Genomic DNA, 24,758 nt, shown 5'->3' with positions numbered 1-24,758 from the left:
TGAAGAATGATACTGATAACATGTATACTAACACAGAATTTAAATCCTTCTTTCAAGGAAATGTTGAGCTTTCCACAAGAAAGCGATGGTACAAGAACACTAAAGATTCCACCAATTTGATTTGCTTTCTGGAAAGCAAAGGGTTGCTTCTTTCCAATTTCTTGTGAACTCCAGTTATTCTAAAAGTAAGATCTTTAAAATGTATTTGTAATTCAGTATTGTTTGTTATTTCTGATTAAGATGGTAAATATCAGTTTCTTGCCTCTGCTGTACTTTCCAAATTTGAAACTTTCATTTTGGTTACATTGAATGCTGTTGTAGAACTCTTCAATCCCTTCAGTAATTCTGCTAGATGACTTTTGTGCACATTATTGAGTCATAGGCCCTTATTCTGAAAACATTACTTCATGTGTACAGCATATATGTAAGCATTTGCAGGAATGGGTCCTAAGGCCTTGTCTACACACAAACTGCACTGGTTTAATTAATTTAGGTAAACTGGAAAAACTTGTGTGTGTAGACAAGGCCTAAAGGACAAAATTTTAAAAGTTGCGCTTTTGAAAATCCCAGTAGATGCCTGTCAGTACCTTTTAGTTGCCAAATACTTAAAATCTTGCCCTAAAAGTAATTAATTACATTCACTTCTGAAGGACTAGCCACGTAAGTAAGACTTTTGGTATTGGGCCCTAAATCTGTTCTTTCCAAGAATTTAATTTGCAAGATAGTTTATGTAACTTTCAATCCTAGGTGCACATCTGTGACTTCACAACATCATCAACATTTTACATGTAATGCATAGACTTATACTATGAACACTTCTGACTGCACACTTTGCTGAATACATATTTAAGTAAAAAATGAGAATTTCCCCAACTTAAGAAAACATAATACCATTAACGACTCAGTTGAACAGTAACTGTGTTCATTTTTAAAAAATCCTTTTTTCTTTCAATGTCACCAAGGCCCTGATTCTGCTAGTTGTTGAACCTGGTCAGATCTTTGTGTTTGTGCAAAGCCCCAATTATAGGATCAGGGCCATAGTACAACCAATGGGAGTTAAACAGGTATAAAGGTAAGCACATGTGTAAATGCTTGGAGGATGAGGTCTTCAAGGATTACTCAAATGAGGTGCAGGATCATGTCCTTATTGTTACAGTATTTAATTATAAAACATTACCACAGCTAAATTATTACAGGTTCTAGACAGGTTTTATGGCCATCTCATAAAAAGAACTGAAAAGGAGATCAGAGACAACTGTCACCAGGCAGTCAGCTGAGAGGGAAAAGAGAAGAATGCTTAGTTGCTTGAAGTATTTATATTGTTTATTGCTTCTAGGTACTCGAGTACTGATGGGGAAGCTTCATATGAATTTTTTAAAAAGTAAATTAAGCAAACTTCGTATTATGGCTCTTCAAGCTTGGTTTAACAATTTAATGTCACCTGTACATGTGTAAACATTTTGCCAAAAACTGAAAGAACCAAGAGAAGTTACTGTAAGCCAAACCTCCTCCTCATGTATTTTTATAGCAAAGAAAAGCCTCTAATTCTCTTTCTATGCATGCCAACTATTTCCCGGAGCCAATACATTTTAAAGCAAATATATACCACTTTCTCACTACCTCCCCCAAAATCTATTTGAATGTCCCTACTTTTTTGCCCCAATGTCCTTATTTACAGCTTCAGGCAGTTGAAAGATTATAAACACCTTCAATTTGTGCTGGGAGTGAGGCAAGCAAGTAAAAAGAAAAATAGAAGCGAGAGGAAAGGTAATGTTCAAAGGCAAGAAGAATAAAAGCTGGGTCATCTGTCCAGTTCACTCCAAACCTGTGTGGCCACCGTTTTTAACAGTGGCTGCCTAAATATGCCTGTCTAGATTTTTATATGGGTGTGCAGAACTCCTCACAGCCCTGTTTGGGGGTGAAAATGCTGCTCTCTGTGCCCTGTGAGAGGGGATTCCGGATCACGGGACCAGCCCCTGCAGGCGGGGGGCCCAGTCCGAGTAAGAGCTACGAGCCGCGCGCACACCTCAGGCCGACAGCTTGTGTAAGAGTCAGAGTGGGGGGAGGGGAGTCCGCAGAACAACTCTAGTTACTAGTTAGGGGTGCCAGACGCTGCCCAGTGGGCGCTGTAACCCACCCTTGGGGATTCGCGCGCTCGAGCACACCCCGACACTGGAGCAGCCACAACTAGGGCTAGCGGCGCGCCCCCGCGCGCGCTTCCCCTTCCTCTGTGCGGCGGCCGTTAGAGTCCAACCGCTCTTTCGGCGCGTGCCGCCGCTGCTTCCGCGCACGCCGTGTGCCGTTGCAGGAGGTAGCAGCAAAGGCTCTGTCCCGTTCGCCCCCTCCCCCTCCAGGGTTCTGCCAGCCGCCGCCGTTGCAACCGGTGGGCACGGGGAGGCGACAGCGAGTCCCCACTGCCGAGCCGCCTCGCGCAGAGACTTTTTTTTTTTTTTTTTTTTTACCTTCTCTCGCTTTCCCCTTCGTTACCCACCATGCTCCGGACTCCGCCGCTCAGTCGGCGAGAGGTGCCCGCGGCTGACCCGAGAGCCTTTCCCGGGCGGAGATGAGGGAGGCAGCGCCAGGCAGGAGGAGACGGAGCTGACGAGACCCACGCTCTCCCCAGACCACCATGAGGGAAGAGAGAGAAGCAGCCGCCGCCGCCTCCCAGCATGGACCTAGCAAACTCCCCCAGCAGCCGCCGCAGGACGGCGGCGGGGTGGCTGCCCCCCTCGCTCGCCCCGGGGGCGGCCCGGAGAGCCTGCGGAACGGCTATGTGAAGAGCTGCGTGACCCCCCTGAGGCAGGACCCCCCCAGGGGCTTCCTCTCCCTGCTGCTGCTCCCCACCGCCTCCCCCCGGGCTCTGCTCAGCCTGGGCGCCCTGGCTGCCTTTGTCCTTTCGCTCCTGCTCTGCTACGGCCGGAGCAGCCCCTGGGGCCGGCAGGGCGAGAGCGGCTGGTGCGGCCCCTCGGCGCTGCGCACCCTGCTGGGACTGTCCCACTGCCTCAGCCCCCTCTTCAGCATCGCCTGTGCCTTCTTCTTCCTCACCTGCTACCTGGCCCGGGACAAGCGCGAGGAGCCCGGCGGCGGCGGCGGCACCAGCCTCTGGTGGCTGCTGGCTCTGCCCCTCTGCTGTTACTCGGGGGATTTCGTGGCGCTGCAGTGGCTGTTACCCACGGAAGGGCACCGAGGCTCGCCGCAGGGCCCCGCCGAGCTGCAGATGGTGGCGGGCCGGCTGCTGACCGTGCTGGGCTCGGTGGCCGTGCTGACCCTACTGCAGAGCACCCTGAAGCTCCGCCGAAGCCTCCTGGTCTTGGTCTTCTCCAGCCTGGTCTGGCTGGTCTCGCTCACCAGCCTCAGCTCGCTTCCCCCAAGCCTCAGACCGCTGCTGGCCGGCTCGGTCGGGGTGGCCGGGTGCCTCCTGGCACTGCTGGGTTGGCAGCGCGGCATCTTCTCTGCTCAGAGCCGGGGAGCGCAGCACCAGCATCAGCAGCCGCGGCTTCCCAGCGTGGAGGAGAAAGTGCCTGTGATCAGACCCAGGAGGAGGTCTAGCTGTGTGTCCTTAGGGGAAATGCCAACCAGCTACCACAGCAGCTGCAAAATGTCCAGGAGACCCTCGTTGCCTTGTATTTCCAGAGAACAGGTAGGTCCCCCGAAACTAGGGGGAGGGAGAGGGCAGCGCTGGCGGGGAGTGGGGCGGGGGGAGAGGAAACCAAACTTCAAAACTTTCCGAGGAACCGGTGTGTGTGTGCGCGCGCGCTCGCGCATCTACTGGTATGTGTTTGCAGGGAGACGTGTCAAGATTCCCCTAAAGTAGTAAATTGAAAGATACGACGGTAGGCGCATATTAGTTCATCTCTGCGCTTGTAAGAGATCGTTCTTCTGTGCATCCCTTAAGATTTAATTTGTTACTAGACGCAGTGATGTGTTCCCTGCAGGATACACGCCTTAGACGTTGTGCATCAAGTTGGCAGACCGTACCTCTTTAAAAGTAACTTTTTTTTTAAAGCACAGCCCTCTTAGGTATCAGGTGCCTTATAATTATTACTTTGATTGTGATGTTTCTAAAGTCCTGAGCCACCTCCTCGGCTTCCGAGAGACTACACTGGAGAATAAAACTTTCTAGTTGCACAGCACTTAGTTTTTTCCCACCTTTTTTGACCTGGTGACTGCAAGAACCGGGGGAAAACCAGGTTTTTGAGGATATTACTTTCAACTGGCTGGCGTATAGATGTGTACATGACGAATGTCTGGTTTTTCTACCAAGTTAATGTTGTTTCTTTCCAAATAAGGCAATATTGAGCTTGGATTGATTTGGTTTAGGAGCCGTCCTACGGTTAGAGAACTGTTGAGTCAAGTATGGAAAGAAGTGTAAACCATTCAGGTTTTTTAAGGCAAGTCTTGCTAGTTTCTACTTTGGGCAAACCCCTTTGCAGTGCAAATCTTATAGTGCAAATTCCGTGTGGGGGTTGAGTCTTTTTGTATCTTGGAAATTGCACGTGAACTCCAGGAACACTGAGTTGTGTTGCTGATGGAATTGGCTTGGGGCTACCTGAAGTGGAAAATCATCCAGTCCCCGAACTGAGAATACAAATGTGTGTGTGTTTAAATAAACGCCTAAACGAAGCCTGGCTTGTAAGCCAAGAGGCTGTTGTTACAGAAAGTCCCGTCTATTGCTGCAGCTGAGATACAGAGGTTCTAAATAAATGAAGCTTGTCTAGTTTTTTCTCTCGTATGTATTTCCTAATGCATCTGGTGTGATTGTTTCTCAAAGCTCCCTCCCTTACTGTAATTTATTCAGCGAGTCTGAAGCCAAGCAGGGGAAAGATGAGCCAAGCTGAGTGAAATCCTTGACTTGGGCATTTATGTTGCAGGGGAATACAGCATTAATAGGTTTAGAAATAGGTTCTGTATCAATGTTATAGGGTCATTTAAAAGTTCAAGTAAAGGTTTCAGAAATAGTTTTATGCAGCCAGTTTTAAGTTTGTAAATTGGTGGTGGTAATCATGTGAACAAGCATTTAAACACTGTATCATGCCTTTCAAATATATAGGGAATATAGTATAGTAATTAGAAGTTTACTTGCCTTTCCCTCTTTTGTTCTCCTTACATAGTAAATATAGTACTTTACTTCAGATGAGTAGCTTCTGTGTCAGAGGAATATCTGCAGTATAGGAAAAATACAAATTGTGCTAGTAGGTTTTTTTTTTCAAAACCTTTTTATAGATGGTAAAGGATAATAGTTTTAATTTAATCAAATACTGCCTTAGGTATTTAGCTGACTTTTTAAAAGTTTCTGTGAACTTCAAGCCAAACTATAGGTATTTAGTGTTTGGAAAAACATAATAAATGCCAGCCTTAGCAAAATACACTGAATGTTCAACAAATGCTGAAGTCATGGGTGTTTAAAAATATAATTGCTTGTAAACATCCAGGTTTCAATGTTTTCCATTTCCATAAAAGTGAATAAAAACAGTATGTTGTAGACCTTTTAGTTTCCTACATTTTTGAACAGTAGATTATGCTTTACAGTAAATATCTCTTTTATTAAGGAAAATTTAAATAGTATTAACGGATCTTTTTTTGCAAATTTGGAGTACTCTGATTTAGAAATACATTTCCTTCTGTACAACATTTTATTAGTGCTGGTGTAAAGACAAAGCAGTTAAATCCCCTTATTTTGCATCTGACTCAGAGAAGATGGTCATTGCAGAGCTAATAACATGTCAGATGTATCCACTTAAAAAAATCAATACCCTGAGACTTTTATCTGAAAATTTAATAAACACTGTATGCTTATTTGGAATGTTTTCGGTATTCTACTACAGTGCTATTATTGAAACAGAGGGAACACATGGAATCAAAATATAACACATTCTGGAGAGAATTAAGATCTCTTAAAGAATTGTGGTTACATGTTAAAACATTTAATAAAGATCTATAATATGCATTTTTTTGCAATATTAACATTTTCAATTAGTTAATTTACATAGGGATTAATGAGTACTGTTTAAAAAGTTCAGAGGAACACAAAGAATGCAGTATAAACCCATAATGGTATGAATGTGTTTTGGTAATCTGAGAGAGCTAAATTACTATGGTGATATTTTGTAAGAATATTAATATAGTATACTGAAATTGTACAATGCGAGAAAATTAAGCTGCTGAGAGTTGACTAAGTCTGGAAAAAATTGCGAATAGTTATGTTTGACAACCTTGGATCTGCTTAGTTGGTAAAATCCTGTGAGAAAATAATTGTATTGGGCTCATATTCTGTTTTTTCAGTAATAGGCGAAAGCTAATACTCGGAAAGAGGTCTGTGTACATGGGGGGGGGAGGAGGAAAGCAGAGGGGAGGAGAAACAGCTTCTTGTGTATGGATCCTGTCTACTCCAACAGAGATCAGTTTGAGCAGTCTTTGACTTCAGTGGGAGCAGGAACAGGCCCTATCAACCTGATTCTATAAATGCTTACGAACTTGAGTAACCCACGTAGTAAACATCTGTGGGATCAGGCTCTGTTTTGTTCGACTATGGGAACCAAACTGTTGAAATACGCTTAAAAATTACATATGCTTTTGCTATTTGACAATGAATATCCATGCTGTCTTTAGATATATTCTACAGCATTTTGCCTCCTGCATCTGCTGTAAATATAGCTAACAACATAGTTCTGGAAAACTAACAACTCATGTACTTGTTTTCTTCATTTAAAATAGGTTATACTGTAATGGTTTATTTTTAGAAACCTCAAATAAAACTTAAACACGTTATTAAAATGAATAAAAATAAATACAAAGCAGCAAAAGGGGGTTATGTAATTTAATTTTAAGTCTAAATTTCAAATAAGCACAATTTTTTCAGACACTTGTAGCACTGAACATCTTAGTGTTTTTCAACTCTTCATTGAAATAAATTAAACATTTTTTTTAAATCCTGCACTTATAGTAAACAAACTTCATGTAACTATTTCTGTTTTCATCTTGAGCCCAATGTTACAGTCATTATTTATTATTGTTTGGTGTTATAAAATAAATATTTACAGAACAACTAATCAAAACAGTTCCTATCCTAAAGATATTAATCTGGTAGTCCAGTTCTACTCCCACTGAAGTGAAAGGGAGTTTTATCTTGTCACTACTGGGAGCAGGATTAGGTTTTAAGAGCTTGATCCTGCAAACAATTGCAGGACCACTCCCATGGACTTCAAAGGGACTGGTTGCCTGAGTATAGTATAATATATTCCAGCTCCAGCTGGGATCTGTGGAAACATGAGGAATTCAGAGTTGGGACCGTCAATAGTACTGGACAGTGCTACTGGTCTTGTAAATATCAAATATGTTTATGTGGCTTATTGTTCTGAAAAGTACTAGAATATGTGGTTGCTTGTCTTTAACCTATGTATTAGGAAGAAATACACTTACCATCGAAGATATGTGTATGGGGCATGATTGGGCTTATTGAGTAAACAAGATGTACTGTGCAAAAGATATTGTCTTGCAGGAAAGGAATTTTTTCCCCCTGATTTTTATGTCTGGGTCAGGCGTGACTGAAATAGTGAATGCTTTAAAAAGTGGAGCTAATTTTTCCTGGCTATTTGACTTGTTCAGATGTTCAGGAAGCTTAGCATGTTTCACAGAAGCAATTACTTCCATTTCACCCTATTCTACTTAGACAAAGGGTAGTCATGTGGTTAAAACACTGCCCTGGAGATCTGGGTTCAATTCCATAGACTTTCTGTTTGACCTTGGACAAGTCATATAGGTCCCAATACAAGTTTAAATAGATAGGTAACCTGAAGTTAATGGGATTACTCATCTACTTGAACACCTTGTTGCACTGGGCCTTAGTCACTATGCCTCTGTTTCCTGTTTGTAAAACAGACATAAAAAAGTTGACATTTTCCTGACTTGCTTGTTTAGATTGTAAGCTCTTTGGGGTAGGGTATATCTGTTACTATATATTTTTACAGTGCATTTTAAAAACAAGTAGAACACTGAAATCAATTAGAGCCCATAACAATACAGTAATACATATCATAATAATAAATGACATTTAACCATTTGGTGCAATTTTAGAGGCTGGCTTTTTAAAATGATTGCAATGACTGAGAGAGCAGGGGTAATTATACAAAAAATATTTGTGATACTGTCATTAACAGGAGCTGTGTATTAAATTATTTTTTCTTTTGTACATAAAACCAGTATTTACTATCTTCATTTTATATTTTAAAATATGAGATTAGCAGTTGGGTACAAATGCACACACTGTCTACTCCAACCAGCAAGGGGAGTGTTCCCATATTTCCCTTTGCTTAGGGACAAATTGCATTATTTCTCATTTTAACCACTTAAAGATAATATTTACATGGACGTACTGTTCTGGTATGAAGTCAAATTTGTTATATTAAGATTAACAATAAAGCAAAGTAATGAGATGAAGCCTATCTACTCTTTGCTGGCGTTGTTGCTTGGTCAAATAATGTAATGTGTATTTATTTATTTTCCATCCTCTTCCTTACATTTGTACACTTCCTCAACTTTGTGGCCCAGAGATGTCTGACCTCTACCACCTATCCCCACACTAGTACCCATTTCTCTAAACTCTGCTTGCCTGTTATGCTCTCAGAATAGCTCCTCCTCTTCCCATGCTCCCTGGTAGTGCTATGTGAGCTCACTTTCTTTTTAAAATTGTCCTCAATCACACTACTTCTTGTTTAATATTCCAATTCTAACCTCGGCCCCACCCTCACAAATATGAACATTAATATACTAAAGAGAAAAGAACATTTGACAGACTTGTATATAACAATGAATATTTCATGCTAATCACTACTGTAATCCTCCATTATATAGTACCTCCACCCACTTATAATCCTTTGCTTTCAAGATCTGGTTTAAACTGTAAGCTTCTTGAGGTGGGCTCCTGTCTTTTATTCTTATATACGTGTGCATATATTCATAATTTGTATTATTGCAGTGCTTAGAAGCCTTAGTCATGGACCAGGACCCCATTGTTCTAGGTGCACTGTACACCTAGAACAATGTGCACAGAACAAAAAGATGGTCCCTATCCCCAGAGGATATATACATATAGGACCAAAGACAACAGATGGATATAGAAAGTCCAACGGGAGTACAAGAAACCCCACGAGACAGTATTGGTTAGTATGATAGGCAGTGGACTCAGAACACCAGCAGCCTAACCATTGTCAATTTTTTTTTATAGACTACCTGGCAGAGGAGAATTTTAAGAAGTGATTTGAAGGTGGATAGTGAGGTAGTTTGTGGTTGTTTACAGGGAGCACTTTCCAAATGTGTAAGGCAGTATGGGAGAAAGTACAAAGGTGCTTGTTTGAAAATTTAACAAATGGACTGTGGAGGCTGTAATCGTAGTTCGATCAGAAGCAAGCACTGATGGCTTGATAATGAATGAGAGATGATAGGTAGGGTGGGGATTGACTGTGAAGAGCCTTGAAAATGAACACAAGTAGCTTATGTTTGATACAAAAGTGAAGGAGGAGCCAGTGGAGGTATTGAAAAAATGGGCTGACCTGGTCAAAGCATTGAACTAGGAAAATGACGTTTGCAACAGTGCTCCGAATGAATATGAGTGGGGCAAGATTGCATTTGTCAAGGCCAAGAGAAGAATGTTGCAGTAACTATCATGAGTATTTGGATAAGAGTTTTAGCTGTGTGGATGGATAAGAAAGGGCATATCTTAGAGATGTTAAGCAGAAAGAATTGGCAAGATTTAGATATAGCCTGGATAGGAGGACCGAGAGAAGGGTCTCAGTCAAAGATAATGCCTATATTATGGACCTGAGTGACAGGCAGGATGGCAGTGTTGTCCACAGTGATTGAAAAAGGAATTAGGGGGAAGATTAAGAACTCTGTTTTAGCCAGGTTGAGTTTGAGCCGATGGCTAGACATCCATGAGATATCAGAGAGACTGAGTGAGATTTTAGTTTAGACAGAAGGAGATAGGTCTGGACTAGAGAGGGTAGATCTGTTATTAATCAGCATAGAGATTATCCAGAGATAAGGTGTAAAAGGAGTGGAGAAAGGGACCAAGGACAGAGCTCTGTGGAACCCACCCAGAAAGTTGGAAGGGGAATGAGGAAGATCCTTGGAAGGACACATTGCTGTATGAGCAATTAGAGGTAGGAACAGAACCAGGAGAGGACAGAGTAATGGAAGCCAAGGGAGGAGAAGATTTCAAGAAGAGCATGATCAAAGGTGGCTGGCATGTCAAGGTGGATGAGGATGGAATACTGGTTCTGAGCTTTGGCCACGAAAAAAGAGGCCATTAGAAACTTGAATAGAGGGGTTTCAGTGGAGTACAATGGGCAGAAGCTGGATTAGAGAGTCTCTAGGATGGAATTAGAGGAGAGGAACCCCAGACAGCAATTATAAACAGCACAACCAATAAGTTTAGAGATGAAAGGAAGAAGGGAGATGAGTCTGTAATTGGAGAGGCAAGTAGGGTCAAGGATGGTGCTTTTTAACATTGGAGAGACTAAAGTTTGCTTGTATTGTGAAGAGAAAAAGCCAAAGGAGAGTGAGAGGTTAAGAAAAAGAGTAAAGCAGATCAGAAGATAGGATGGGGTCACTGGAGTTAGAGAGGGGTTAGAGGAGGAGATCAGACAAGAAACATCTTTGTCTTTGCCAAGGGAGAATGTGAGAGTTTTAGGAGGAAAAAGGAAGGAAAGCTGAGGGGCAGGATAGTTTGTCATATTTTATCAATTTTTTTTTTTTGAAGAAATCGAGATACTCTGTGGAGAGAGAAGAGGTGATGGGAAGAATTTGAAGAGCGAATTAAAGATGACAAAGTGTCTGTGACTATATAGGGTTCAGTTTAGTTGAAGAAGTCAAGTTGTTTAGCTAGGAAGATGGCAGAACTGAAAGAAGAGAGAATGGAGGAAGTCATCCTGGTCACGGAATTTCTGCCAGAGAGGGTCCACAGCATGAGTAGAAGAAGTGAATGTTGGTGGGGTTAGGGGAGCAGGGCTCGGGGAGAGTGGCAAAAGAGTCAAGGGTGGCGGAGCGTGAAACACAGAGAATCAACCACTATATCAATGGAAGAAAGAAAAGAGAGGGCAGGAAGGAGATATCCGAGAGTAAATGAGAAGTCAACATTGGGGGATTGGGAGGGTTGCTCAAAGGTCAAATGAGAGGGCCTGGGTTATGTGTGGTTGAGGGACAATGCTGAAAGAGAACAGGTGAGGGTCAGGGGGGGAACTCAGCAAAAGAGAGATCTGATAGAATGCAATGCTTGGTGAAGACCTAGTCAAATGAACAGCCTTCTGGTGAGTGGAACACTTGAACCAGGCTACAGGTTGAACAAAGAGGTTAGGGCAAGGAAAAGTTCAACTAAGGGGTTGGATGGGTCATCAACATGGAAGTTGAAGTCATCAAAGATGTGTGGCAATTGTGAGTACAGGAAACGAGAGAGAGCAAGCTAGAGACTGAAATCAGAGAGGAAGTCTGATGCAGGGGAGTTGGGTTGATGGTAGATGACAGTGACTTGGAGAGGGAGAGCGGAGGAGAGTCAGATGGAGTGCTGTTCAAAGAGGAGAAGAGTAGGAAGGGGAAAGAGGCAGGAGTTGTAAGAGACAGGAATGGGGGAGGAGAGAATCCCAGTACTCTCACCATTGTCTGATCCAGAGTGGGGAGTGTGAGAGAAGGAAAGGCCTTGAAAGAGAGGGCAGATGCAGAGGCAATGCCAGATGAAAGGATCCAAGTCTCTATGAGAACCAGGAGCTGGAGGGAATGAAATATGAAGAAGTCATGGGTGGTGTGACCTTTTTAAAGAATGAAGTGGGCATTCCAGAGACAGCAAGAGGGGGGGAAACAGAGGAATGGGTGGGAGGCAAGGAATGGTGGCATGAAAGGAACAGGAATAGTAGTCAGGATGGGAGATGGAGAGGGAAGGAGGGCCAGGATCGGGGTGAGGGAGACACTGGGACAGGAGCCATTCAGTGCTTGCAGTATCTCTCCTGCCAAGCAGGTCACTTGAACAGCCATAAACTTAGACAAATAATTCTATATACATGTAAATAAAATAAATAGTAGATATAATTCATACAAGTGTATCCACTAAATGGTCCTTCAAGAGATAGAACACATGGATTGGTCTCATCATTAGAATCTGCACCTACTTTCCTCATTTCTGGGCAGAGGTTGCATCCAAAAATAGGAAAGCTGAATTTTCATGAATTGCCCATCTATAAATGTGGGTAACATTTGTTTACTGTCGTTCCTTTATGTTAAAGTTCAGTTCTTCCTTCAGAAAAAGGAAGAACTGCTCCTGGAATTTAGGGGAAGAAAAAGCCTATGTGAACTTTGTCTGCAATACAGATTGCTGATTCAAATGGTCAGTACTGTACTAAGAACAGGAGTACTTGTGGCACCTTAGAGACTAATAAATTTATTTGAGCATAAGCTTTTGTGAGCTACAGCTCACTTCTTCGGATGCATGCAGTGGAAAATACAGTGGGGAAATTTTATGTACACAGAGAACATGAAACAATGGGCGTTACCATACACACTGTAACGAGAGTGATCAGGTAAGGTGAGCTATTGCCAGCAGGAGAGGGAAAAAAACCTTTTGTAGTGATAATCAAGGTGGGCCATTTCCAGCAGTTGACAAGAACATGTGAGGAACGGGGCTGGGAGGGGGGGAAATAAACATGGGGAAATAGTTTTACTTTGTGTAATGACGCATCCACTCTCAGTCTTTATTCAAGCCAAATTTAATGGTGTACAGTTTGCAAATTAATTCCAATTCAGCAGTCTCTCGTTGGAGTCTGTTTTTGAAGTTTTTTTGTTGTAATATTGCTACTTTTAGGTCTGTAATTGAGTGACCAGAGAGATTGAAGTGTTGTCCGACTGGTTTTTGAATGTTCTAATTCTTGACATCTGATTTGTGTCCATTTATTCTTTTATGTAGAGAATGTCCTGTTTGGCCAATGTACATGGCAGAGGGGCATTGCTGGCACATGATGGCATATATTACAGACTAACACGGCTGCTACTCTGAGTACTGTACTAGAATCCTAGTCTGTATAGTGACAATCAATGCTAATGATCTGATATTCAGTAAAGGGGACACAGAAAATCTGAGTTCCATAAAAGAAGTAAATATCTTAAACTTATTGCACATTTTTCATATTTTTCTTTAAAAGGGGCACTGGCAAACCATTTAGGCATGTACTTGACTCATATTTGTTGTAAGTTTAATTCCCTTGTGTTTGCTTATAGGCTGCAATAGTATAACGTTTACACAGGCTTTTCATTATAAGAAAAACCACAAAGTGAAGTCCAAACTCAAACAAAAGAGTTACATTTTCATAGATAAATTCAGCCTTACAAAGTTGTCATCAAAATGTACTACTCAGAGTGCAAAATCTACTCAGCCCCCTCATCATTCCTTACCCCACATTGGAGTACAAGTTGAGTTTTGTCAGTCTGGATAGAGCATGTTTTCTGTCACTCACCGTCACTGCGGCTGTTGTGTCCTGGGTGCTGCTGTCAGCAGACGGTGCAGTAGGACTGCTAACCGTCGTCATCCACCGCTTCCACTGCAACTCTGCTCTTCTGCTCTCTTGCCGACGCTATACCACGGCAAGCATGGAGCCCACTCAGCTCACCGTCACCGCTGCTGCTGTGAGCATTGTAAACTCCTCGTGCGTTATCCTGGAGTATATGCAGAACCGGGCTAAGAGATGCCAGCACGAGGATGATTTTGATGAGGACATGGACACAGGTGTTCCTGAAAGAACGGGCTGTGGCAATTGGGACATTATGACGGCAGTGGGGCTGGTTGATACAGTGGAAAGCTGATTCTGGGCCAGGCAAACAAGCACAGACTGGTGGGACCGTATAGTGTTGCAGGTATGGGATGATTCACAGTGGCTGAGAAACTTTTGCATGCGTAAAGCCACTTTTCTGGAACTCTGAGAGTTGCTTTACCCCACCATGAAGCACACGAATACCAAGATGAGAGCTGCCCTGACCGTTGAGAAGCGAGTGATGATAGCTCTGTGGAAGCTTGCAATGCCTGATTGCTACCGGTCAGTCGGGAATCAGTTTGGATTGGGCAAGTCTACTGTGGGAGCTGCTGTGATCCAAGTAGCCAATGTAATCACTGAGCTGTTGCTATCAAGGGTAGTGACTCTGGGAAATGTGCAGGTCATAGTGGATGGCTTTGCTGCAATGGGGTTCCCTAACTGTGGTGGGGCGATAGACGGATCGGCACTGGCACTGGACCACCTTGGCACTGGACCACCTTGCCAACCAGTACATAAACCACAAGGGGTAGTTCTCAATGATGCTGCAAGCACTGGTGGATCACAAGGGACATTTCACCGACATTAATGTGATGGCTGGGAAAGGTGCATGACGCTCGCATATTTAGGAACTCCAGGCTGTTCGAGCAGCTGCAAGAAGGGACTTACTTCCCAGACCACAGAATTACCGTTGGGGATGTTGAAATGCCAATAGTTATACTTGGGGACCCAGCCTACCCCTTGCTGCCATGGCTCATGAAGCCTTACAGAGGCAGCCTGGACAGTAGTCAGGAACAGTTCAACTATAGGCTGAACAAGTGCAGAATGGTGGTAGAATGTGCTGTTGGATGTTTTAAAAGCTCGCTGGCGCTGTTTGCTGACCAGGTCAGATGTCAGCGCAACCAACGTTCCCATTGTTATTGCTGCTTGTTGTGCGCTCCATAATATCTGAGCGAGTAAGGGGGAGACGTTTATGGCCAGGTAGGAGGTTGAGGCAAATCGCCTGGCATCCGATTTTGAGCAGCCAGACACCAGGGTGATTAAAAGAGCACAGCTAGACATGCTACACATCAGAGAGGCTTTTAAAACCAGTTTCATGACTGGCCAGGTTACGGTGTGACCGTTGTGTGTTTGTTCTCCTTGCTGCAAACCCTCCCCCCTTGGTTGATTTTAATTCCCTGTAACCAAACCACCCTCCCTCCCCCCTTTGAAATAAAGTAACTATTGTTTTGAAACCATGCATTCTTTCTTTATTAATTTAAAAAAAAAAGTGAGATAAATGACAAGGTAGCCCGGGTGGGGTGGGGTGGGGAGGAGGGAAGGACAAGGCCACGTTGCTTTTTGTAACTACACTACAAATCAACTGTTTGAATGACAGCCTTCTGTTGCTTGGGCCATCCTCTGGAGTGCAGTGGCTGGGTGCCCGGACCATCCTCCCTCCCCCACGTTCTTTGGCATCTGGGTGAGGAGGATATGGAACTTGGGGAGGAGGTCAGGCGGTTATACAATGGATGCAGCAGGTGTCTGTGCTCTTGGAGCTGCAGGAAAGCCAACACCAGATGCTTCATCATGTCTGTTTGCTCCCTCAGTATCCTCAGCATCGCCTCCTGCCTCCACTCTTTGTGCTCACTTCATGCTTTCCTGGCTTCTAACACTGAATACCTCCAGGCATTCAGCTGTGCCCGATCAGTGCAGGAGGACTGCATGAACTCCGAAAACATGTCATCACGAGTGTGGGTTTTTTTGCCTTCTAATCTGCAGTAACCTCAGGGATGGAGATGATAGGGGCAGTGTAGAAACATTTGCACCTTGGGGGGAGATAAAAAGGGAGAGTAAAATTTAAGATGGTCCTTTTTTTCTCAGAAATGTGATACTCTTCCACAGTGAATCAAGCAATTCGCAGCAAACAGCACATGTGTGTTAGGTACAAAGTCACATTTTGCCTTTTATATTGAGCGCCTGCCGGTATGGTGACACCCCACACACAGCTGGGCAACAGAATTCGGTTTCCAGGCAGCTATGGTAAGGCACAGGGTATGCAGGGTTGGCTTCTTACACAGAACATGTGGGAATGGTTTCAAACTGCAGCGCTATCCTTTCTCATAGCAAGCAATGGGTTGGGTTTCACATTTAAAAGGAGCGGTTCTGGTTTTCGGGTGGATGTGCAGCACACACCTACCCCCCACCCCACCATGTGGCTATTCTTTGGGATGATCCCTTCACCCCTCCCCCTGCCGCATGGCTGTTCTCCGGGATGGTGCAAACAGCCCAGCACGAATGGGGTCCTTTTACTGTTCATTACAAAAATTTCCCTATTTCAACCAGGTGACCATGAATGATATCGCTCTCCTGAGGCTAACACAGAAAGATATACACCGAATGTTGCTTGAATGCGACCAAAACCCAGGACCATTCGTTGCCATGCTTTGTGCTGCAATGATTCCAGAATACTTGTTACTGGCTTGGCGCGGTAGTGTCCTATCGTGGAGGACGAAATAAGGCAGCCCTCCCCAGAAACCTTCTGCAAAGGCTTTCAGAGTACCTCCAGGAGAGCTTCATGGAGCTGTCCCGGGAGGATTCCTGCACCATCCCCCAGACATGTGAAAAGACTTTTCCAGTAGCTGTACTGGCTGCGAATGCATCCCAATTTTTCAGGGCAAATCAAACATTAAACACTATTGCTCTTAAACCCTGTACTGTAGTTAGAAATGTGCACTCACCAGACGTGCCTTCTCTGGCTTCAGGGTTGGGGATTCTACCTTTGGAGGGTATTGGGTTCAGGGTGATGAAAAGGTCCTGGCTGCTGGGGAGAACGGATTCACCACTTGCCTGCTACGCATTCTTCTTCTCCTCCTCTTCATCATCCACAAAATCCTCCTCCTTGTTGCATGAGACTCCCCCCTTGCAGGTGTCCACAGACAGTGGAGGCGTAGTTGTACGGTCCACCCTTAGAATGCCATGCAGCTGATCATAGAAGTGGCACGTATGGGGGTCTGATCCGTAGCGCCCGTTTGCCTCCTTTGTCTTTTGATAGGCTTGCCTGAGCTCCTTAACTTTCACTTGGCACTGCTGTGTGTCCCTGTTGTAGCCTCTCTACATCATGCCCTGTGAGATTTTGGCAAATATATTGGCATTTCTTCTTTTTGCTCGGAGTTCTGCTGCACAGATGCTTCTCCCCATACAGCAATCAGATCCAGTGTCTCCGTTTCGGTCCATGCTGGAGCTCGTTTGCGATTCTGGGGGGACTGCATGGTCACCTGTGCTGCTGAGCTTGCCATACTGATCAAACAGGAAATGAAATTCAGAAGTTCCTGGGGCTTTTCCTGTGTACCTGGCTAGTGCATTGGAGTTCAAAGTGCTGTCCAGAGTGATCACATTGGAGCACTCTGGGATAGCTCTCGGAGGCCAATACCGTCGATTTGCGTCACACACTACTCCAAATTCGACCTGCGTCACACACTACTCCAAATTCGACCCAGCAAGGTCAGTTGCTTTCGTGCTACTCCTCTCGCTGGGAAGGAGTACAGAAGTCGATTTTAAGAGCCCTTTAAGTTGACGGAATGGGGTTGGTTGTGTCCATGCATCCATTTTTAAAATTGACCTAACGTGGCTAAATTCGACCTAACCTGGTAGTGTAGACCAGGGCCTAGTTTGTCTACAAGGAGATGTTACGTTGGATTAACTTTGGTTTGTTCACATTAAAGTACCTTGAATCCACGCACATTTTTTACACTGAATTATTTGGTGTCTTAATTCACAGTAATTAATCCTCTATAGAACAGAAGTAAATCTCTTTCTTAGTGCATTTATTTGCTTTAAGGGTAGTGTGGACACATTCCTAGGTACTCTATTGGCAGTCCTGCTATCTTACTCTGCATTGTTTCGCACCTGGATTGTGCTGTTTGTGTACTTGTGTTCCCTCCAGTGCTCTGGGATCATTTTGATTGGATGTCACCTGTTTTAGGGCACACCTGGCTGCATGCCAGCATCTTTCTCGATACCAGATAGTAGTGAGTTCATGTACCCAGAGTCATATACCCATTATATCAGCTGTGCTTTTGTGTGGACCCCTTCTAAGCTTCTTGCCTTGATTGCTCTCTTTGGAGAGCTGCATGTCCAGCCCCCGTCTGGAGAAGAGTCACCTGAATGCAGACATCTACAAGACCTTGTCAGAGCAAATGAAGGTGGGGAGATGGTTTTCAAGCTGGTCTCTGCTGAATGAATGTAGCAAAGGAGCTACATCAGAAAAACCTGAAGACCAGGGACAAGAACAAGACCTCCCATAATGTTGCCCCTACCTGCCCATACTATAAGCACCTGGACCACCTTTTTTTCTTTGTTTGTTTTTTAAAAGCTATGATACCACTTCATCCAAGAATGGTATAGTAGACAGTTTTCCACAATGCAGCCATGTCACCCTGGCAAATGCCCTGGACTTACATATAATATTCAGTCTGATCAGGAGGAAAATTTTCCAGACAGCGAGGAACTGTATACTAGCAGTCAGCCTGAAATTGCAGTGGAAGGGAACTTTTAGACTACCTGTTAGTATTAAGTGCTATAGTGCAAAATAAGGGAATTTAAACTTTTTTTTGGGGGGGAGGGTACTGGTTGCATGCTTCCATGTTGGGCTGAGCTACTGGTTTCTTTCTAACTGCATGGTTATTAACACCCTCCTCCCGAGAGCATACTCAGATTGACATCTGCACTGGACACTTAAAGCTATTGAGATTTTATTGCCTTGTTGTATCAAATGCCATGACCATTGGCCCCACGTTCCCCCTGCCCGCCCCCTCGGGTTGCCAGGCATCTGGGTTTCGACTAGAATGCCCGGTCTGTTAAAAGTCTGGTCAGCGGCGCAACAGGGGCCTGGGGCTAAGGCAGGCTCCTTGCCTATCCTAGCTCAGAGCAGCTTCCGGAAGTGGCTATTTGGTCCTTGCGGGCCCCTAGGCGCATGGGCGGCCAGGGAGGCTCCGCGCGCTGCTGTCAACCCAGGTGTCGGCTCTGCAGTTCCTTTTGGCTGGGAACTGTGACCAGTGGGAGCTGCGGGGTCGGTGCCTGCGGGCATGAGGGCAGCGCGCAGAGCCTCCCTGGCTGCCCATATGCCTAGGGGCCGCAGGGACCTGGCGTTCGCTTCCTGGGAGCCATGGTAAGTGCTGCCGGGACCCCACACTCTCTCCTATACCCAGCCCCAGCCCGGAGTCCCGTCCCCCACCCAAACTCCCTCCTGGAGCCTGCACCCCCACCCGCACCCCAATCCTCTGCCCCAGCCCAGAGCCCCATCCTGCACTCCAAACTCCTCATCCCCAGAGCCCACATCCCCAGCTAGAGCCTGCAGACCCTGCTGCACTCTGAACCCCTTGGCCCCAGCCCAGAGCCCCCTCCTGCATCCCAAACCCCACATCCCCAGCCCCAGCCCAGAGCCTGCACCCCTACCCGGAGTCCTCACTCACCCCCGTACCTCTGCCCCAGCCTTGAGCCCTCTCCTGCACCCTGAACACCTCATTTCTGGCCCCACATGGAGCTTGCACCCCCAGCCCAGAGCCCATACCCTCTGCACCCCAAATGTAGTCTGGAGCCCTCTCCTGCACCCCAAACTCTTCATCCCTGGCCTCACCCCCTTCCTACGCTCCAACCCTCTGCTCCAGCCCGATGAAAGTGGGTGAGAGCTAGTGACGGAGGGAGGGAGGGTGGAACGAGCAGGGTAACAGTGTCCAACGTAAGGACAGTCTTCAGAGGTACATATGCAGTTACTAACCTTCCTCATGCTGGCTGCCCCCTACCAATCTTACAGCTACACACCCACCTATCCACCCACCATTGGTACAGAGGTCCAATACAAGGAGGAAGTAATTTGGAAAATGTCTGTCCTCTTGAAGCGAACCCTAAAGGGGAAGAGAAGATGGGAGTGGCATTCCAAAACTGGAAAAAGCAAATTGTTGGCATGGAGACTAGCATTAGGGCAATAGGTACTTGTGCTTTTTTTGGTTTTCCTTCGCTTGTGCAATGCAATGAGCTGGTTTTATAAGAGCCATATCTCCCACTGAAAGGCTGGCAAGCCTCTGAAGGAAACAGAAAAAAGATGACAGTGTCAGGAGGAACATAAGACTGGAAGGGACCTTCTGGGTCTTTGAGATGTTCAAGGAAGTAGTAATTGCATACATGGCCCCAGAGAGAGAGGGCCATGAAGGCAGAAAGTTCTGAGTGCCCAACCTACAGGCATTTGTGAGCACTCCACTGTTTGCACATGCCACACTTCAATGGTCTTAAGTTTGCACTATGCTATTAGCAAACTTTTTCATTCAAGTACCATTATTTATTATGTATGTTTTTTGTTCACGCAATACCCCCCTTTTTTTTTGTACAGCTCCAATGAAAAATTTCATTGAGGAAAGCTTCTCCCATCAGTATCAGTTACAAAACATCTCCTCTCTCCCCCCCCCCCCCCCCCCGTGTCAATTCCTAGTAAAATTAATAGACACACACACATTAGTCATTTCCTTGGATATTTTCTTTGTGGTTGTTCACAACTATATCCTGTCCTCAAAAGGAGGAGCGCAATACATCCCTGACCCTGTTTCTCTGACCACTTTTAGCATTTTTCAGAAGCAACCTCTACAGCTGTCCGTGATATTTAGAAAGTCTCTCTATCTCCTCCTCCCACCCACCTGTGAGGCTCTCGCCTGTGCTGTCGTAGATATGGAAAATATACCAAGCAATTATAACACAAGGCGCACAATGATAAGCATATGGCCTTGTCATGAGTCACCTCCATTTCCCCTTCATTCTTCCAAATGCACATGCCACTGTCATTCTACAACTACTCAAAATATAGTTAAATAGTTCTTTTCTCCTATCCTAGTGTCCTGTAAAAGGCTTCATAAACCAGGGAAGTAGAGGGTAAAATGACAGGAGGAATTGTAACTCTCGTAATGTCCATAACGGGGAGCAAAAACTTCCTTGCTCATTCTAGAAAACATGCCAGAGTTTCTAAAGATTCTGGCTTCATAGACTTTTCCAGACCACATCGTATTAATGTTTGTTGAACCTTCTATGCTGATCAACCAGGCCTTGCAGTACCATGGAGAAATACCCCTTCATGTTGAGTCTCTCACTTTGTGTGTGTGTGTGTGTGTGTGTGTGTGTGTGTTGTAAAAATAGGTATGTGTATCCTATCAGTAGCCTCTGTACAGTTCAGGAACCCTACCCATGCAAAGCTGTCAATAACGTGTTGTGTACTACCAAGCCTTATGAACTGGCACAGCAGCACTGCCTAAATAGTTGATCTATCAATGCCAAACAAGTTACTGCAGACCAGTAGCTATTGCACTTCCAGATAGTAAGGGCCACATGCTTTTCCATGCTGAATCTTATGTTGGTGTTCTGCTATTGCAGCTTTAGGGTGAGTTCTGCACAGAGCTCTAGGAAAGTAATCTTCTGCAGCTACTGCTGACCATCCTAGTTCTGCATCACTTCCCTGTCCCATCAGTTGCTGCTAGTTGACTGTGACCAGAACTGGTGCTCCATCAATTGAAGTAGCTCCAGATAAATGCCCTGTGGAGGGAACTGCTTGATTTAATTCTTCTGTAACGCCTCCATCTGTGGCTTTACTGGTGTGGTATCTAAAGCTGTCTGAATCTGGCAGTCCAAACTCATCTGTCTGCATGACTGCCAATACATGTGCATTATCCTGCTCATATCAATGCCTGTCATGATTGTGGCAGTCAGCAGTGTGTCCTCTGTGCTGCCTGTCAGCAGTTAGAAAACAGTTCTAGCAAAATATAGATGAGTTAATGGATGCCAGAGAGGAATTATGGAAGTTTTAGTTGGAGCCCAAGTTCTAGAATTCCTGTAGGTTAGAGTAGGCATGTCACAGTGCGCTGTTAGAAATCCCAGAATGCACAGAGCTGAACAGTGGATATTTGAACCATGGGATATCTTCCCAGCATTCTGTGCAGTTAATTCAGAGATGTGCAGAGCTGGTTAACAAGGGAAAAATGTTAAGGTGGCATAACATAGCTGTGGGGACATACTTCAGCTTCATATAGTTAGTTCTCTGCAACAAACTAATCCAATTTAACAGCCCCGCGTAACCATGCACTTAGACTCCCTTTTCTCCCAAAGAACATGCATTGTATTGATTTTCCCTCTGTCTCTGGCTGGGAAGACTGGATGTAGGTTCTTAAAATCATGCTTTTCTTTCAGCTGAGCAAAGGTGGTTGATAGAGAGCAATGTGAAATACATTTTTTTTCTTAAGGAGCAGAATGTATTTTTTCTGATGTGCACATGGCCCTTATCTGTATGGAGACTAAGCTTGATATTGAACATTGGAATTATCTAAGTAGACTATGGGCCAGCCTCTTACTATTTGTGTGCCTGTCCTTTCTTTTTTATGTCTTGGCTCACTTTCTATTCTTGTCTACACTGAGAGTTTTAAAGACTTATCCCAGCCTTGATTTGACACTTCAGGTTTACAGACCAGGTGCTTGCATAACTACTATTGTCGTCTGGATCTGCTTTGAATTCCCTAAAGTTCCTAGTATAGATATAGACATTTTCTCTGTTTATGCACATAGTCCTCTCCAAGGGCAAGAATCTGGCAGGAAGGGATTGTGCCTCTGCTGTTCCTGAATCACTGAAGTTTAGTGGGAGCAAGTTTAAGAGCCATAAAGCTTGACCCAGGTTTGAAAGAATGAGTCTGGCCTGGGAGGTTGGGTTGGATAGAGGCTTACTGCAGGTTTGGAAAATTTAGCTAGTCTGGGACTGAAGTTAGTCTGGAAGTCTGGTCTACCTAGCTTGAAAAAGTTGCTCCAGCCCTAAAAGACTTAGGGTAAAAATTTCAAAAGCATCTAAGGTGACATAGGTTGCTAAGTTTCTTGAGTTTCAGTGGAACTTAGGGCTTGTCTGCATGGGAAAGTTTTATATGTATAACTGGTAATAGTTTAACTAGTATAGTTATACTGGTATAACTCCCTGTGTGGATATTCTTATTCTGGAATAAGAGTGGGTTTTTCAGTTTTTCTTAAACCCATTCTAAAACAACATATGCTAAACCAAAAAAAAAAAAAAAAAAAGGCATTCATATACTGGAATAAAATTTTCTCATAGAAGCCTCAGAACTTGTCTATAAGTCATTTAGATTCTTTTGAAAAATTTATCCTTACTCTGGCTTGAAGTGTATCTTAGACAGAAGCCTGCTCCGGCTTTGGAAGAAATGGTCATTGTGAGAGCCTGATGTAGATAAAGACCTAAAACTGAGTTTAGCCTAGTAACCTGAGAGTTTTGCACTAGACCAGTAAGACTTTTGATTAGCCTTAGACAAAGTTGTGTTCTAACTTGGTGGATTTTTATTTTATCTGGGACCAGTATAATAAAGTTGCTATGGGAATTTTTGTAACTGTTATTTCAGTTCCTCTGGGACAGAAAATTTAAAATATGTATATTTTTTTACCCTAAATCTTTGTAATGTTCCTAAATCTTTCCTGCTGTTTTCCCCCTCCCGTGTTGATTTTGAGTCTCCCACTAGAATTTACACATTTCAGACCCCTTGTGACATATTTTATTTTCAGATCAATTTTACTTGAGAGAGCAATACTGGACAGTGGCTGCTTACTGCATCTGGAGTGTAGTTGTGATCCCCCTCTCTGGGAGAATCCTTCAGGGCCATTTTTAAAAATGCATGGGGAATTTAAAGTGTTGTGTTGGATAGTAACATGACTTTGAGTACTGATATTGAACGTTTTTTTTTTTCTAACAACTTTGGTTTTTCTGACCACTTTGTATCCTTTCATACAAACTCAAACCTACCTGCTTTTTCTAACATCCAGTGATTGATCTACCTTAGATATAGAAGAAAAGAGGTTTCCTTTTCTTAAAATGCTAAACATGAATGAATAAAATGGTGGTAAGGATTCTATAGTGTACTTGCTTTCCAAAGGTGTTAGACAGCCTCTTAATAATAAGGTTGTAACTGTTGCAAGCAGTAGAAATGAGAACTATTTCTATAGTTTTGCGAGTATGCTCTGGAACAGGAATTGTTTTTGTATTGCTAGTGCTTAATAAATGACTTCCACACTAAAAAAACCCTCAATGATGTTAGAGTTAAGAAATGCACTTGAGCAAACTTTAAACTCAATGTTGCTTTATCTGAGAGACAAGGTGAGGTAACATCTTTTATTGGACTAGCTTCTTTGATTAATGTCCATATCAACCTCAATTCACATGCATTACTGTCCAAATGTACTCACAGACTCCTCAGCTCATCCACACATGCGCTTGCAATTCCAGTATATAATCAACCTCATGTACACATCCAATTCCTCATAACTGCTCTCAAATGCGTAACTTGAGTTTCAACTTCATCTAGATTAGAAGACATTCCATATACACAAACAGGTAAGGTCTCTATAATGTACTGTTTGTACATGGTGGGTGCTGGTGGGGAAGGAAGTATGAATTGAGGTTCAAAGGTCGTTTGCCTGACTGGAATAGGGCACCAAGCAGCCTAAACTCTGCACTGTAATGTTACCATGATTGAGGCATTTTATTGTTTGTTAGTCACAGATTAGATTAAACTTTTTTTAAAGACACATTAGATTCTCTCCTCCCCCCCACTCCGATACTTTTCCTCATGGGTAAATTAAGGTTGGGTGCCCTAGCTGTGTATTTCCATACCTTGGCTTAACATATTGGATTTCTTTCAAGTTTAACCTTAACTCTGAATTTTCTGGATTTATAATGTTTATTTTGGGGATTAAAACCAATAGGGTAATGGTTTTTACCCTAAATTATCTATATGCACATTCTGCCTTAACTCCATTTTAACATCCTTTTTTTCTGGGAATTTGCTTGGTATTTTTTTTAATTATTAGAATCCAAGAGAGAATATTATGTTGGGAGATCTCTAAAGATTTGAAGAAATGTAGTATCAACATTAAATTACTTAAGGTCGTATTACCAGTATGCTTTGTTTA

At 43.9% G+C, this 24,758-nt stretch overlaps 1 protein-coding gene across 6 annotated transcripts in view; it reads left to right on the top strand.

The window, feature by feature from the left end:
- The first annotated feature begins 2,282 nt into the window (after positions 1 to 2,282).
- PDE3B (phosphodiesterase 3B) overlaps positions 2,283 to 24,758 on the top strand; it is a 289,400-nt gene continuing 266,924 nt past the window's right edge. For all 6 annotated transcript variants that reach the window (XM_077818371.1, XM_077818374.1, XM_077818372.1 and 3 more), the window contains exon 1: positions 2,283 to 3,640. In XM_077818371.1, the coding sequence (XP_077674497.1) occupies positions 2,630 to 3,640 (1,011 nt within the window). In that variant the 5' untranslated portion in view covers positions 2,283 to 2,629. The remainder of the gene's footprint in view (positions 3,641 to 24,758) is intronic.

The sequence above is a fragment of the Eretmochelys imbricata genome, chromosome 6 (assembly GCF_965152235.1).
Source record: "Eretmochelys imbricata isolate rEreImb1 chromosome 6, rEreImb1.hap1, whole genome shotgun sequence".
NCBI lineage: Eukaryota > Metazoa > Chordata > Testudines > Cheloniidae > Eretmochelys > Eretmochelys imbricata.
Note: the sequence above shows the minus strand (reverse complement) of the source record. Positions and strands in the feature narration are given on the sequence as shown.